The sequence below is a fragment of the Ixodes scapularis genome, unplaced genomic scaffold, assembly GCF_016920785.2.
Source record: "Ixodes scapularis isolate PalLabHiFi unplaced genomic scaffold, ASM1692078v2 PGA_scaffold1__304_contigs__length_218370807, whole genome shotgun sequence".
Lineage (NCBI taxonomy): Eukaryota > Metazoa > Arthropoda > Arachnida > Ixodida > Ixodidae > Ixodes > Ixodes scapularis.
In genome coordinates this window covers 73363346-73377388 of record NW_024609846.1, presented here as the reverse complement: position 1 = coordinate 73377388, position 14043 = coordinate 73363346, and the positions used below count along the sequence as shown (strand labels likewise).

Below are 14043 nucleotides of genomic sequence, written 5' to 3'. Positions count from 1 at the left end.
GTCGAGTCGAGTCGGGGAGGAAAGCAGACGTGAATATTTATCTCTTTTTTTTTTTCTGTGCAAATCTGGAGGCAATAATACGAGAATAGATTCCTGCTTGGGGTTGTATGAACATTGAAGAGTAATTGGGGTCTTCATTTGGAAAAAGATGGAAATTCATTTCATGGTTCCTTTAAGAAAGACAGGACATGGTGAGTCTTGAACACCTTATGATCGCTGTACATCCCATTATATGGAGTAATTAGGTAATAAGAACGCTGCAGAACAAATCACGAATCAAGAAACGCGAACATAAGTCACGACCGGCCGTTTTAAACACTCTCAGTGCAAACAACCCTGATCGGCCGCACGTTGAAGCTGTTGAAGATGGAATTTTAAAACAGCTCACGTCACCTTGAATACGAATTGTCAGTTTAACCTAACAACACGATCTTCAAGAATGCAGCGAGGCGCACAGCGTTCGTATATTAATAAAACTTGTGCGTTCCATCGGGTGCCTAGAGTAGAATACTGAAGTATTGCTCAAACCAGTTATTTCTAGTATGCACAACGAATTCTTCGCATCGTGCTGAATCGAGTCACGGCGTTTACGTACATGTCCGACATAACTGAATAATTTTAACATAGGCTACGTCATCTTCCTGCAAATACCGATGAAGTATTTTTGTTCTCCTCAACTTGTTTGTTTTTCCAGCTTTCTGATAGGACGCATATCTCTTTCTGACTCGCCTTTCGCGTATATAAGCTCCAACATTTAATTCAAAGTTCGCAGTTGGATACTTCCTCTGTAGACCTACATCATGACTGGAGTGAGTACATGAACTTGGAAATACCCCATATGAAGCTCCCTTGCGCTCTCTTCAATATGAATTTGCAATTTAGACACTCTCTTATTCGCAGAAGTTTATAAGCTATGCAGTGAAAAAATGGGCATTTGAGTTTTGAACTTAAAGTTGTTGCTTTTCATGTCTAAGCCGCGTAAACTTAAACATTTTGAGCCGCAGTTATTTAAATATTAATATTGTCTGCAAATTGCAAAATTTCAGACATAACTGTGTATTTATGCTTCAATGCTACCTTTAAACATGAGCGTTTTTTTTGTTGTTGTTGACCGTCGAGTATACTGTCATATGTTTGCAAACATATTGATTTTTAAATATATAATACACATCAAACTTTGCACATATTTACTTTGATATTAGTATGACCCACCGTGTGGAATAAGCAATATTTAATTGAGAAAACTTTGAATGTAAATATGTTCGCACTATTCTTGTTGCAGTTCCACGCTTGTCTCTTCCTGGCCCTTGCCAGCAGCGCCATCGCTGGTTACGTCCAGGGTGGCCTTGGCTACGGCCATGGCCTCGCTTACGGCAGCCTGGGCTACGCCGGCCTCGGCTACGGCCACGGTCTTGGCTATTCTGGCCTTGGTTACGGCTATGGCCTTGGCTATGGCCACTCTGTTGGTCTTAACAACGGCTTCGGCTACTCTGGTCTCACCGGCTACAGCGTGGCTGCCCCAGCCCTGAGCCGCACTGTGGCCACTGCCTACCAAACTGCTCCAGCTGTTGCTGCCTACCACGCTGCTCCAGTCGCCCGTTACGCCGCTGCCCCAGGTGTCACCAAGGTCGCTACCTATCAGGCTGCTCCAGCTGTCGCTACCTATGCCGCTGCTCCAGCTGTTGCTGCCTACCACGCTGCTCCAGTCGCCAGTTACGCCGCTGTCCCAGCTGTCACCAAGGTCGCTACCTACCAGGCTGCTCCAGCTGTCGCTACCTCTGCCGCTGCTCCAGCTTTCGCTGCCTACCACGCTGCTCCAGTCGCCACCTACGCTGCTGCTCCTGCCGTGACCAGGGTGTCCACCGTCCACGCTGCTCCAGCTGTCGCCAGCTACCAGACCTACCACGCTGCCCCAGCCGTCGCCACCGTTGCCCACGCTCCAGCTGTTGCTAGCTACCAGACATACCACACCGCTCCAGCTGTGGCTTCCTACGCCCACGCTGCTCCAGTCTACGGATACGGCGTCAACTCCCTCGGCTACGGTGCCGGCCACTTCGGTTACGGACACGGCCTGGGCAGCTACGGTCTGAACTACGGATACGGTCTCGGTACCTACGGAGACTACACCACCCTCCTCCGCAAGAAGAAGTGTAAGTACATGAACTTGTTTTTATTTTATAATAACAGGATGGCTGAAATTCAGTACAGCCTTATGAATTAATACTCTAAATGTTTTTTCACTTCTACAGAAAATCTCCAAGGCTCTACCGCCGTGAGTGGTAGCCACTAGGATTCTATGAGGAGACGTGTCCACTGTCAATATCTGCTGCCATAAAGAAAGCAATAAAGTCGTTGAGTCTTCTCACTTTCGCCTAGACTGGTGTCTATCTCATGTTCTCTACACTAGCTGGAGTATTTAAGATACGTTGGTATTATTTTGGCATCTTGCAAAGACATTTGATTAAGAGTAGTTGCTACTCTATTATAATAACAATTCTCAGTATCTCGCATTCATTATGTGAAATACGTTATTTTTAATTTTAGAAAAAAAAATATGCTCCTGGAATAACTTACATAAGGAACGGTACACGACAACGCGAAGCTGAGCCCATTGCAGTCATGAAGCGGAAATGAAATGACAAAGCAGGGGCTCCGGAAGTGTATCTGATGAGTGGGGGCGCCGTCTAAAGGCTGACGTAATATTATGTAGTTCACCCCTCTCTCTCTCTCTCTCTCCACACACACACACACACACACACACACACACACGCACACACACACACACACACACACACACACACACACACACACACACACACACACACACACACACACACACACACACACACACACACACACACACACACACACACACTGTATATATATACATACAGGGTATATATATATATTTATATACAAGAATACCCTGTATATATATATATATATATATATATATATATATATAAAACTGAGAAGGAAAAAACCCTTAGTGAAAAAAAACAGCAACGGACGATTTAATCTTCGACGTTTCGGCCGGAGTCCGGCCTTCAGGAAGGCCGGACTCCGGCCGAAACGTCGAAGATTATATCGTCCGTTGTTGCTGTTTTTCACTAAGGGTTTTTTTCTTCTCAGTTTTATACCCACGCCTTCGGCCTCCCGCCACCATGCCCGTTATATATATATATATATATATATACAGGGTATTCTTTTCACCGCAAAAATGAACTAGGCATCGCCGAACGCTCATTCTCCGCCCAAAAGAAGTGCTAGAGGTCACAACCAGATGTCAAAGTTTCAGCCCGATCCGATTCCTTGATCAAAAATTATAAGTTATTTTTTGAAAATTTCAATGGGAAAATGGCGGCCGACGGAGTTTTCGAATACATGGTGTTCTATGGGCACCAGAAACCGAAAACAGGCAAAAATGGGCTCCATTTTCCCATTGAAATTTCCAGAAATTCACTTATAACTTTTGAATAAGGTATCGGATCGGGCTGAAACTTAGGCATCTTGTAGTGACCTTCAGAGTTGCCTTTCGGCGGAGAATGAGCGTTCGGCGATGTCTAGTTTACTTTTGCAGTGAAAAAATAAACATGTAATTTTTTTGTGACATCGTGTATGTATGTATGTATGTATATATATATATATATATATATATATCGTGATGGGAGAGAAGAAGAGGGGGGGGGGGTCGGAACAACTTTGAGTGTGGGGTATGCAGCCACTGGTTTAGAACCTGTAGGAGCAAGTGCACCCACTGCTCCCCTCCCCCCCCCCCCCCCCCCCCCCCCCCTTCCCGGTTCCGGAGCTCATGTGACAAAGCATGAACAGGTAAAAAAACGCAACGGGAATGTTAACTTTGCAAAAAAAAGATGATTTATGCTCAGCCATTCTTTTTGAACCTTAAGCTACCTTAAGAATCTCAGTTTCTGTCACCACCATTTCTTTCGGGGACACTGTCTGTGTGTGAGGGGGATTGGTGGCCGAATGCGTTTGCGAACCGCAGATCGGAGCACATGGAGCGAAACCTCGCGCCGAAGAACCCAGGAATCGTGCAAAAAAGATTGCGCCGGTACAGAAAATGAGCTATAAGCAGGATGAGCTGTAAATTGTACAAACACGAAGAAGTTTGTCCAAAGTTACGCCTTTATGAACGCGCTTGTGATATTAGAAGGGGGATAAATAAATAAATAGATGAGTAACGAAAAATATAGCAATGAAGTTCCGTGTCATCTTGTGAACGGGCCCCTAAAGATCACTCATTTCTGACTGAAGTGTTTAGATGTATGTTCGGGACTCTACTTCAACAAGGCACGGCAAACGCCGTGTCTGCTATAAGTAAGCATTATTACACTTGTTAGTGAGCGCGTTGGTAATGATGTAGGTTTAGAGTTATATACGTCCCCTGTCTTTACGTATATAACTCTTTCTAAACCTACAAGCATTATTAGTTCATCGCTTTTTTTTTATACCCCAAATGCGTTTATATAGGCCGTGAAACGATTCTCGAGTGTAAGCAAATAATTGCAGGAGGTGCCCTTTGTCAAGTCTAGACTAAAAAACTGAAGTCCAAGCTTGTCTGCGTGCGTGCGTAAGTTACTCTATTATGAAATGACAAATATCAAATCGTTTGGCGCCTTGAACTCCTACACCATTTTTCGAGGCACATGAGTAGTGACGTTGCTTGGGTGCATCGGGGAACGGCGAAGCCAGTTGGGTTTTTCTTTAGCGCTTCCAGCGCCTGATGTCTCTGCAATTGACGAACAAAGTGACGACCTAAAAGGACATGTCTGAGCGACGTGCAGAAAGAGACACTGGCAAATAGCGGGCCTATTGAACGTATTTCTTACTGGGATATGCTGTCCCAACCTCGGCGGGAAGAGTGGCGTCATGATAAAGAAAACGGCTGTCTAGTTTCCGCTGCCCCGACACTGCACTCTAAGGAAACATGGAGGAAAAAGGTAGCAACGGCGCATTTTCCTCCCTTCTACTGACACGCCCCCAAGCGGACACGAGAAGAACGGAGGAACGAGACGTTTTCTCCTTCTCCAGGCAGAAGGGAGAAAGCTTCCGCCCTCCCTACTCACCTTCTTTCGGTTTCGTTGTTCGAGCACCTCGCGCACGTTGTTCAATAATTGTTGTTGAGTTTATGGAGCTTCAGAGGCAGCGATGGCCGCCTGTAATACCAGTCTTTCTGTCGAAACGTGCAGAACACTTCGCTTGCATTGACGTTTTTACCACTAATTTTATCAAACGAGCAAACGAAACCGCTAGAACCAGCGGAGTTCCGGAGCAGTGCCAGCGGCGCTACGCTGGGCTATGATGGCCATCTCCGGATTGCGGAACCCAACCGGAACCATGCGGACCACGCGAAACAATGTGTCCACAGTGGATGTGTCCAGTGGCGGATCCAAGGGGGGGGGGGCGGTGGGGGCGATCGCCCCCCCCCCCAAACGCCTCGCCAGGCAACCCCCCCCCCCCCCCCCCCCCCGGGGTTCTTCGTCAGCTCGAAGAAAAAACGTAAGCAATCGACGCGAGAAACAAAAGATCAAAACAGCGGTGGGTGGACGCGCCTGCTGGGCGCTTCCAAAGTGGGGTTTATCTCCGTCAAGGTCACGGTACGTCTTCCCGACAGGGACGGCGCCAGGAGTTTCGAAGTGGAGAGACAGTGGGGAGGCGCACCAAATATCATGGTCCTCGACTGCAGGCACACTTCCAAACAAGGCCAGCACGTCGAGCACGAGGGGAAAATACCTTCAACATATCTGGTCCCCTTTCTCTCTCTCTCTCTCTGTCTCCCTCTCTCTTCTTGGGGTTGTCTGCGAAAAATTTGTGCACTGAAAGCTCCCAAACGCAGACGTCAAGCAGCCTTCCTCAAGGGTAGCGGATTATCCTTCCTCTCTAGCGGCCGCCTTTTCATCACTTTTCGTTTGATGGCTTCTTCGTGGTTCTGGGCTTGTCCTTTGGCATGTCTTTTTTGGCTTGCTTTGAGATGCTGTCGCCCACGGGCTCACTAAAGGTATCTTATTGGCACGGTGTGCTCATTGCCGAGGGAAGTGCGGAGGGGACGTACCGGGAGGAGACGTTCCAGGGGGGGGGGGGGGGGGGGGATGCAGCTTGTACAACCAAGTGTCAAATTGCTTTTCTTCTCAACTGAGAGAGGAAGCAAATACTTTGGGTACAGTGTAGTCTGTGTCTGAGCTTCTCCTGAAGACGCTCCGGACTTCCCCACGACCTTGGCTTAAACATAAGCCCGCTTTCGTCCTCGCCTCCATCCCTCACTGAGGATCAGCGCCGCAGCGCGGTATACAGAAAGAAGCCGACGAGCGCCAGAAGGGGGAGATGTTTCCTCTAATGTGCTTCATACTGCCGGCGGTATGACTTCTCGTGGCGGGAAGCTAATAAAAGAAAGATAAACGGTACGAGCACTCTAGAGGCTGGAGGCTGCTTACACGGGGTCCTCAAGCCGACGCCGTAGGCATTTATTTGTATACAATGCCGTTTCAACTTAGGGTGGCGGGACATATTTTAGGAAAGGCGTCCGCTACCCCTTGTCTCCCCTTGGCGCTGTCTTTTCCAGTTAAACGCGGCTGCTGTGGATTGACGGCAGAGCTTTCGCGCGGCTTTGCAGGAGCGAATATGTGTGTGTCGAACGGACTTGGGGAAAACGAGCCCTTTTAAAGATGCGGCTATACATAAACTAAATAGACAGTGTCTGTGCCCGTTCGAGTGAACACCGCGACTCCCAAACATCCATGCTGCAGTCGTGATCGGCCTTTAGCCCAGTTGAGATTCGCCGACCTTACAACTGCTCTGCCCTAGATATATCTCTGCACCTGTCCTCTCGACCCTGACGAATGAGCTAAATACCCAGAAACAAGTATGTGTTCCTTTCACACAGAAAATATCCAGACAAAGTGCAATTGAATATAATTTGGAAGGATTCATTGGTGGTTTAAGGTCTTGTCTAAGTTTAAAAGTTATAGTTGCCGAACTGTAACATGCTTTCAAAAATATTCAACAATTATTCGCTTTCGTTCTCTCGAGTTGCATCCAGAACACGTGAAAACACGAGTTCGTATTGGCAATGCCGCACGTGTTGCGCTCTGGATATTCCAAATATACGGCGAACAACCAACGAACTTGCCTGGCAGCGTTCGTTTCGCTCGCTGCGTCAACAGTGTTTGACGCCGCTAGCAGCGTCGAAGCCGCCGGGCCATTTTTGTCGCTTGTTTGCAACGTACTCGCTCCGCTGATTTAAGCCGCTCTTCCCGTTGCCGCCGCAGTTGAGCACTAGCTCCAACCAGAATGTCTGCCAAGGCAATGTCTTTAAGCTGCCCTAAATCGACTGCTCACGTAGTGTCGGTCTGAAACCCAAATTTCAGAAAGGATAGTGTCACCACAATTTTCGAGATACTTACCTCTAGCGTGGTCACCTGAAAGGTTTTAATTCAAAGAGTTCATCCCCGACAGGTAAACCGATACAAAAGCTCTCAAGATCTATATTATGTTATCAGAGTTTAGTAAAAATGATAACTCCACAAAAAATATAAACACGCCCTCTCTCTCCCCCCCCCCCCCCCGCCGTTTTACACCGAGGAACCGCCCCCCCTAAAATGGAGGTCTGGATCCGCCCCTGGATGTGTCGACGTTGACGACGTTGTGGAAATCGCGGAAACTGCGTCCAAGAGAGACAGGTTTTGCTGCCGGGTGCCTGGGTGCCTTCTGCGCTTAGTTCGCGGTTCTGTTTTCCGATGCGGAGTGCCAAGCGCCAGTCAACGCGGTTCTGTATTTCTGCGTTTTAGCAGCATAGCTGATACATCGCAATGGCAGTGTTGTGTGTTGTGCACAGAAGACCGGAATTATCACCGATGTGACCGTCGATTGTGTGTTCGCGTATCAGTGGTGTTTCAACAAGATCAGATGACGTAAACTGTCGGGCATTGATGCAGCTGGTAGGGCCGTAATTGGAGGGGTCGGGATGCCGCAGGTTGACGTTGCGCTTTACATTAAAGAGTTTAAGCCCACTTGAGGGATTAGGTGCAATCGATGGACGTTCGGACAGTCATGTTGGAACGCTGGTCTGAACTGCAGCTCCTATCGTACATTGGCCAATGTGACTGTCGGTTGTCTCCTACCTGAGAGCGATTGCCCTCCGGGGAAAGGACTGAACAGTACGAAAATATGACGGAAAGTGCGTATATTTACAGTTTGGAATTTTAGCATCAAGGGAAAACGGTAAGGAAAATCGAAAACGAAAGCTATCCTTTACTTTGCTGTTTAAACATACTACGGTTTCTGGAGAAACTGCCCTCCAAGTGGCGCGCTGAGATGAGCGCTAGAGGTTTTCGAGCTCGCCACGGCGTAGCTCCGTACACTTAACACGTGTCGCAAGTCGCGGCTTTGACTGCATTCAAATTGATCGAAAGGCGATTTCTCTGCCCGTGAAGCATCACTTTAAGCTGAGGATATATCAGCTCTACAGAAATTAATTCAAGACAATTGCGGCTGTTCGCGAAGAGCACAAATAGAAAAATAAACACTACAATAGAAATACTGGCTACGAAGTGCCGTGCGGGGAAGCAAACACATGGCCGCTTGGAACCGCATTGGAGTGGCTTGATTTATTGGCTTTCAAATAATTACGGCATGGCCGTTTTCTTTTTATTTAGAGATTGATCCCCTGAGTCGTTTAAAATACTTTCAGAGGTATGACATTGCTGAAAAAAAGATCAACATACTGGGAATATTTTTTTATTGATTAGGCGGTCACCGAGAAATTCCGTGCGTTCAAAACGACCAGTATAAAAGTGTGTTGTTGCGATGACGTTTGTAGGTGTCGTGTATGTGTATGCGATCAATGGATATGTTCAGCTGATGCTTGTAGTATGTTTAATGAGTTTACGTGTGTGTATAATAAAGATTCCCGAAGCGGAAATGGTGGCGTGAGCAAATGGGAATATTTTTGCAGAACAAGGATTAAGCGGTACCTAGCGCCACCTAGTTTAGCTACTTGCAATGTATGTATGTACGTTATATTTGCGGCGATCTCTTTTTGTATCGAGAGTCATGTAAGAGACGCCAATAAAAGCAAAAAAGAAAAACGAAAGGAAAAAGAGACAACAACGAAATAGAAATGGTTAGCACGTATGTCCAATGTTCGCCAACCGTCCCTTTCGCACAGTCAAAGCTAATCAGTTCACATCACACAGTCGTTTTAAGTTAGTGTTTGCCCCTTCAGCCAAAATTAAGGCAGCGGCTAGTGGTCACCTTGGTCACCTTGGTCACGCCACTGATTTTTCAGGCGAGTCTGCCACCATGCCTCAAGCCTCCGCTTGGAGTATACTACACGTGTGTGTTCGTTGGTGAAACCAAGTTCCTGCTCCAAGCGGGCACTCACGATTGGCGTTGGGTGTAGTGCCCTGCAAGCAAGCAGCAAGTAGTCGATTGTCTCTTCGCCCGCTCCACACGCACTGCATACCGTTTCAGTCACGCTGCTATCGTACTTGATTTAGTATAGGCGGGTACGTAGGGTACCACCACGGGCCTCAATAAGCAGTCGACTGCCCAGCGTGTTCTCGCAGAAAGTCACCGAGGCAATCTCAGTCTTCAGAGACGCATACATGTGCATGAAAGGGTGTTGTAGCATGCCGCTCATCCGACGGTCCCTCTCAACCCTCTTCACTTCCTCCCGCATCGTGCTCATCCCCTCCTTTTCTATTTGAGGTTCAGTGGCCAAGCTGAAGATCTTAAGCTTTGTCCCAAGACGAGTGACTCGCTTCCTCCACGTCGAGTTGATATGCTTGAGGTGATTGTATATAAAAACTCGCTTAGCCCATCGGTCTCCGTCCATGTACCGGAGACGTGTGTAGTATTGAAGCTTGCTGTTGGCCTCCCGCGCCTTAAAGGAAGACCAGCCAACGTCGCTTTCTGCCAGTTCATTGGCTACTTGTCCATGACACCCTAGCGCCTGTCGTCCGACCACCCTTTGGCGCCGCTCGAGATATGCGCGTAGCTCACTAGGAACCCATATGACTGCATTTCTCTGCTTGACCGTGCCGTCTGGTGGCACACTATAATTCGCGCTATAATTTTCATGACCACCACTACCGGCTGCAAACCGCGATATATAGTTTCATTTTACAGCGAAGCTGTAAGTGACTGGTCGGTCGGGTTTTTCGTGTGCTTCCACAAAAACCCATCGCACGCGCCTTATAACCGTTTGCACTCGCTTTAGTATTTACATGTGGGTTTGACACTTGTTTCAATAAGACAACCACAAAAGAAGTGTCTAAATCTCGCGATAGATTATAAAACGCGCGCGAACGATGATAAGCCCGTAGCACTCCACGCATGAATTTCTCGGTAAAAATTCTGGTTGCGCAATGTGCCTCGGCAACGGCAGTGTATGAAGTGTGGAGTGACGCCACTAGCCCCGCTAACAATTTGAAGCACGTAGCGCCAACCGCATGCGCTTCCCGGTAAAGATTGGAGATGCAGATACTGCCGCCGGAACGGCAGCGTACAAAGTCTTTCAGATATAAAAACGTTTTGGTACAATGCACTTACTTTTCTTTGGTCAATCATTTGGTATAGACCCTTTTGCTGTTTGCAAGTATGAAGGGCCGCTTGCGTCCCAAGCGACTTCCGGTTGCACCGTCTTTGCAAGCCGGTTGAGCTTGCTTATGTCGCAAGTACTAGAAAGAATAAACGCTACACGGACAACAAAGTTGGAGATTTAATGAGGGCCTTCGGTTGTACGGTGTAACATTTTGGAGGAGGCATGTTGGTTTACATGAATAGTCGAAGCATTTACCCAGATCTCACACTCTTTCGTTCTTTCGGTGTTCACCTGAAGAATTGGTGGTTTAAACGTTTCATCTACACTTCAATCAGCGGTGTTAAGGTGGTTTTTGAGGACTTTTTTATAAACCGGAAGTTCTTTGAGAAGTCAAAGAATGGAGCACCACCCGGTGGCGTTTGCCATAAATAGAGTCTATACGCTCTGTGCGGAAACTATAAGGGGCGCTTTGACAAACGCGCGTAGCGCCCCTAGCGGAGGAACCTGGCGTTCGACATGAGAAGCGTTCAGCAGACTGCGGCGCATTTTCGTGTGCGAAGCTGTCGCGGCGGAAGCGTGCATGGAGAGAACCTTCGCATTTTGAGCCGATACGTTGAGGGTGACTTTGCGTGAAGGCTAGGGCAGACCTAAGAAGGGCGTCTAGCTGTTTTACGCTTATTATGTGTTGAGTTTGAGTTGTTTATATGGGTAATATCTCTAGTTGCGAAAAAGAGGTTCGAGCACTTTTTCCGATAAGCAAGATGGCCGTCACCATAACTGCACTCAGTATGAAAGTGATCTCGCTCGCAGCTGTAAAATTGGGACTGCTGGGACGATGAAATCTTGAAGCGAGCGATATAGTCACGAAAGGAAATCGTGTGTGAAAGCTATGAAGCAGGTGTGAAAGCTATGTTACAAATTAATGTTTGTAACGTAACTTGTTAACATAGCTGGCCACCATATTTTATGAGGAGCACGGCAACCGTGTTTCATGGAAGGCAGACACGGTGAATCGCATTAAAGTTTACATGGCACCACATGTGTAGACGAATAACACTTATGACTGCGTGTAAAACGAACACGTATTGACGTGCCCGCCATGGGACAACGGTTTACACGTCTGGGCGTGCTATTTTTGCTAACAATGTAGTTTGCTTGCACGTATACGGACCGTATTTCTGTGTGAGGCGCCCACCCAAACCACGTCACAGACAGCTTAAAAGGACCATAACACGATCTAAGACAGAATTCTTGTGACTGCATATAATTTACGGGATGAAACGAAAACTAGCAAGCGAGATTAGTAAAACTAATTTTAAGTTTTGCCATGAACATTTAGCAAATAAAAGAAGACTATCTCTTGCACTCTCTCCCTCGAACGCTCACAACGAAGCTTAGTGTATGGACGGGTGGATTAATAAATGAGTTTTGAGGAATCTTTCTTGAAAGGGCGGTAGCTTGCTCCACCTAGCGAAGTAACCGCAACATCAACACTGTTGGAGTATTTATTTTCCCCTGTTTTCCGATCGAGTGAGTTAAATTTAGCTTCAGTATTGGGCAGTAGTAGTGTGCCACTAAAACTGTGCTTGCAAGCGATGAAATTACCGATGAATAATTTCGACGAAAATGGCCGAGTTATATATCCGGTTGCATAAGCCACAGCGTCAGCGAGAGCACGATAGGTTGGTTTCTAGCAACGTTACTAAAACACTCAGTTGGGAAACTCCCATAGAGACAGCCCTAAAAATATGGCCCCAATCTGTCTCCGAGCACCGAGCTAATGACGAACACAACGCCACCATTTCTCCCGCAACGGCCACTCGAAAAACTGCACGTGACTTCTATTTTTGGCTTTGACAGGGGTGAAGCCCCGTCTCCCCGGCCGACGCGCCGCGTTGAACTCCCGAAGTTAAAATGCACCTAGGTCGGGACGCGCTACCTGAAAGGCCCGCTGAGGCATGGTTTTATAAAAACAATATTAATTGTTCCGCAAAACCTTGCGAACTAAAGATGATAAAAACATCTCGCGCCCATCATTTGGTACTAAACTCCAATAAATTTCATACAAAAAGAGTCTTTTCCGTTTGTTTTTAGGCAAAATACAGGCGTTCAAAAAGCTCGAGGTGACCATAGTACAGACAAACGAAAAAGAGTGGCGCTGTTGTCGCATTTAGCTCGGTCTCGGTGGACGCCACCGGCCCAGGTTTCGACGGCCAGTTTCCCAACTGAGTGTTTTAGTAACGTTGGTTTCTAGCGTTTTGTGCTCGCAGCCAAAATGTGAATCTACCATTCCGTACTGAGCTATCGCCACTCCACCGCGACCAGTTCCGGTGCCGAACTGGCACAGCCTTCGCCGGACAAGTTCTCATTTCGCCACGTTCCCGGCCCAACATATGGAACAAGACCAATACACTCTTTGTACCACAACCCTTTAAGTTGCCATTCACTCACCTGCGATGTATCCATAGCCATGGCGTTGCTTGCACAAGCGTGGCGGACCAACGAGTTCTACGAAACAACCAGCGTTCATGGAAACCTCAGTAAGTGGAGTCCTTTCGACATCCTTGCGTCGAAATGTCGAGGCAAAAACGTCGTTTCGAGGGAACGCGATGATTGACAGACGCGGCTCCCTCGCTCGGCTGGCAGAACTTGCTTTTCCGGTAGAAAGGCATACTTTAAATCACTGCCACGTCATTTCACATTTTGGTGGCCGAGTCCGTCTGAGTCGAAGAGAAAAGCAGACGTGAGTTTTCATCATATTTTTTTTTGCGTGCAGACATGAAGGCAATAATAAGAAAACGGATTACTGCTTCGGGTTCTAGGAACATTGAAAAGTAATTGGGGCCTTCACTTTGAAAGTATAGTAAGTTATTTCCTAATACCTTTCAGAAAGACAGGGCATGGCGAGTGTTGAACACCTTTTGATCACCGCACATCCTATGAAATGGTGGAATTAAGTGATAAGAACGCCGAAGAGCAAATCGCGAAACTAGAAACGCGAACATAAGCCACGACCGGCGTTTTTAACAATGTCAGTGACAACAACCCTGATCGGCCGCAAGTTCTTTGGCTGTCGAAGAAAGAATTTTAAAAGAGCTCACGTCACCTTGAATAAAAAATGGCACTTTAACCTTACAAAAGGATGTTCAAGAATGCAGCGAGGCATATAGCGTTCGTATAATAATAAAACCTAAGCGTTCCATCAGGTGCCTAGAGTAGAATACGTATTCTTCAAACCAGTTATTTCTGGTACGCACAACGCATTCTTCGGATTGTGCTGAATCGATTCACTGCGTGTACGTACATGTTCGCCATAACTGAATAATTTTAACGCAGTCTACGGTCGGTCACCCTCCTGCTAATACTAATGAGATATTTTCTTTCTCCTCAACTTCTTTGTTTTTCCAGCTTTCTGATAGGATGCATATCTCTTTCTGGCTCGCCTTTCGCGTATATAAGCTCCAACATTTAGTTCGAAGTTC

At 47.1% G+C, this 14043-nt stretch overlaps 1 protein-coding gene across 1 annotated transcript; it reads left to right on the top strand.

The window, feature by feature from the left end:
- Window positions 1-778: 778 nt before the first annotated feature.
- LOC8042812 (cuticle protein 16.5-like) lies at window positions 779-2348 on the top strand. The gene is made up of 3 exons (XM_002415790.4): window positions 779-809; window positions 1283-2150; window positions 2250-2348. Coding segments are annotated over exons 1-3 (879 nt in total). The 5' UTR covers window positions 779-800; the 3' UTR covers window positions 2252-2348.
- The last annotated feature ends 11695 nt before the right edge of the window (window positions 2349-14043 follow it).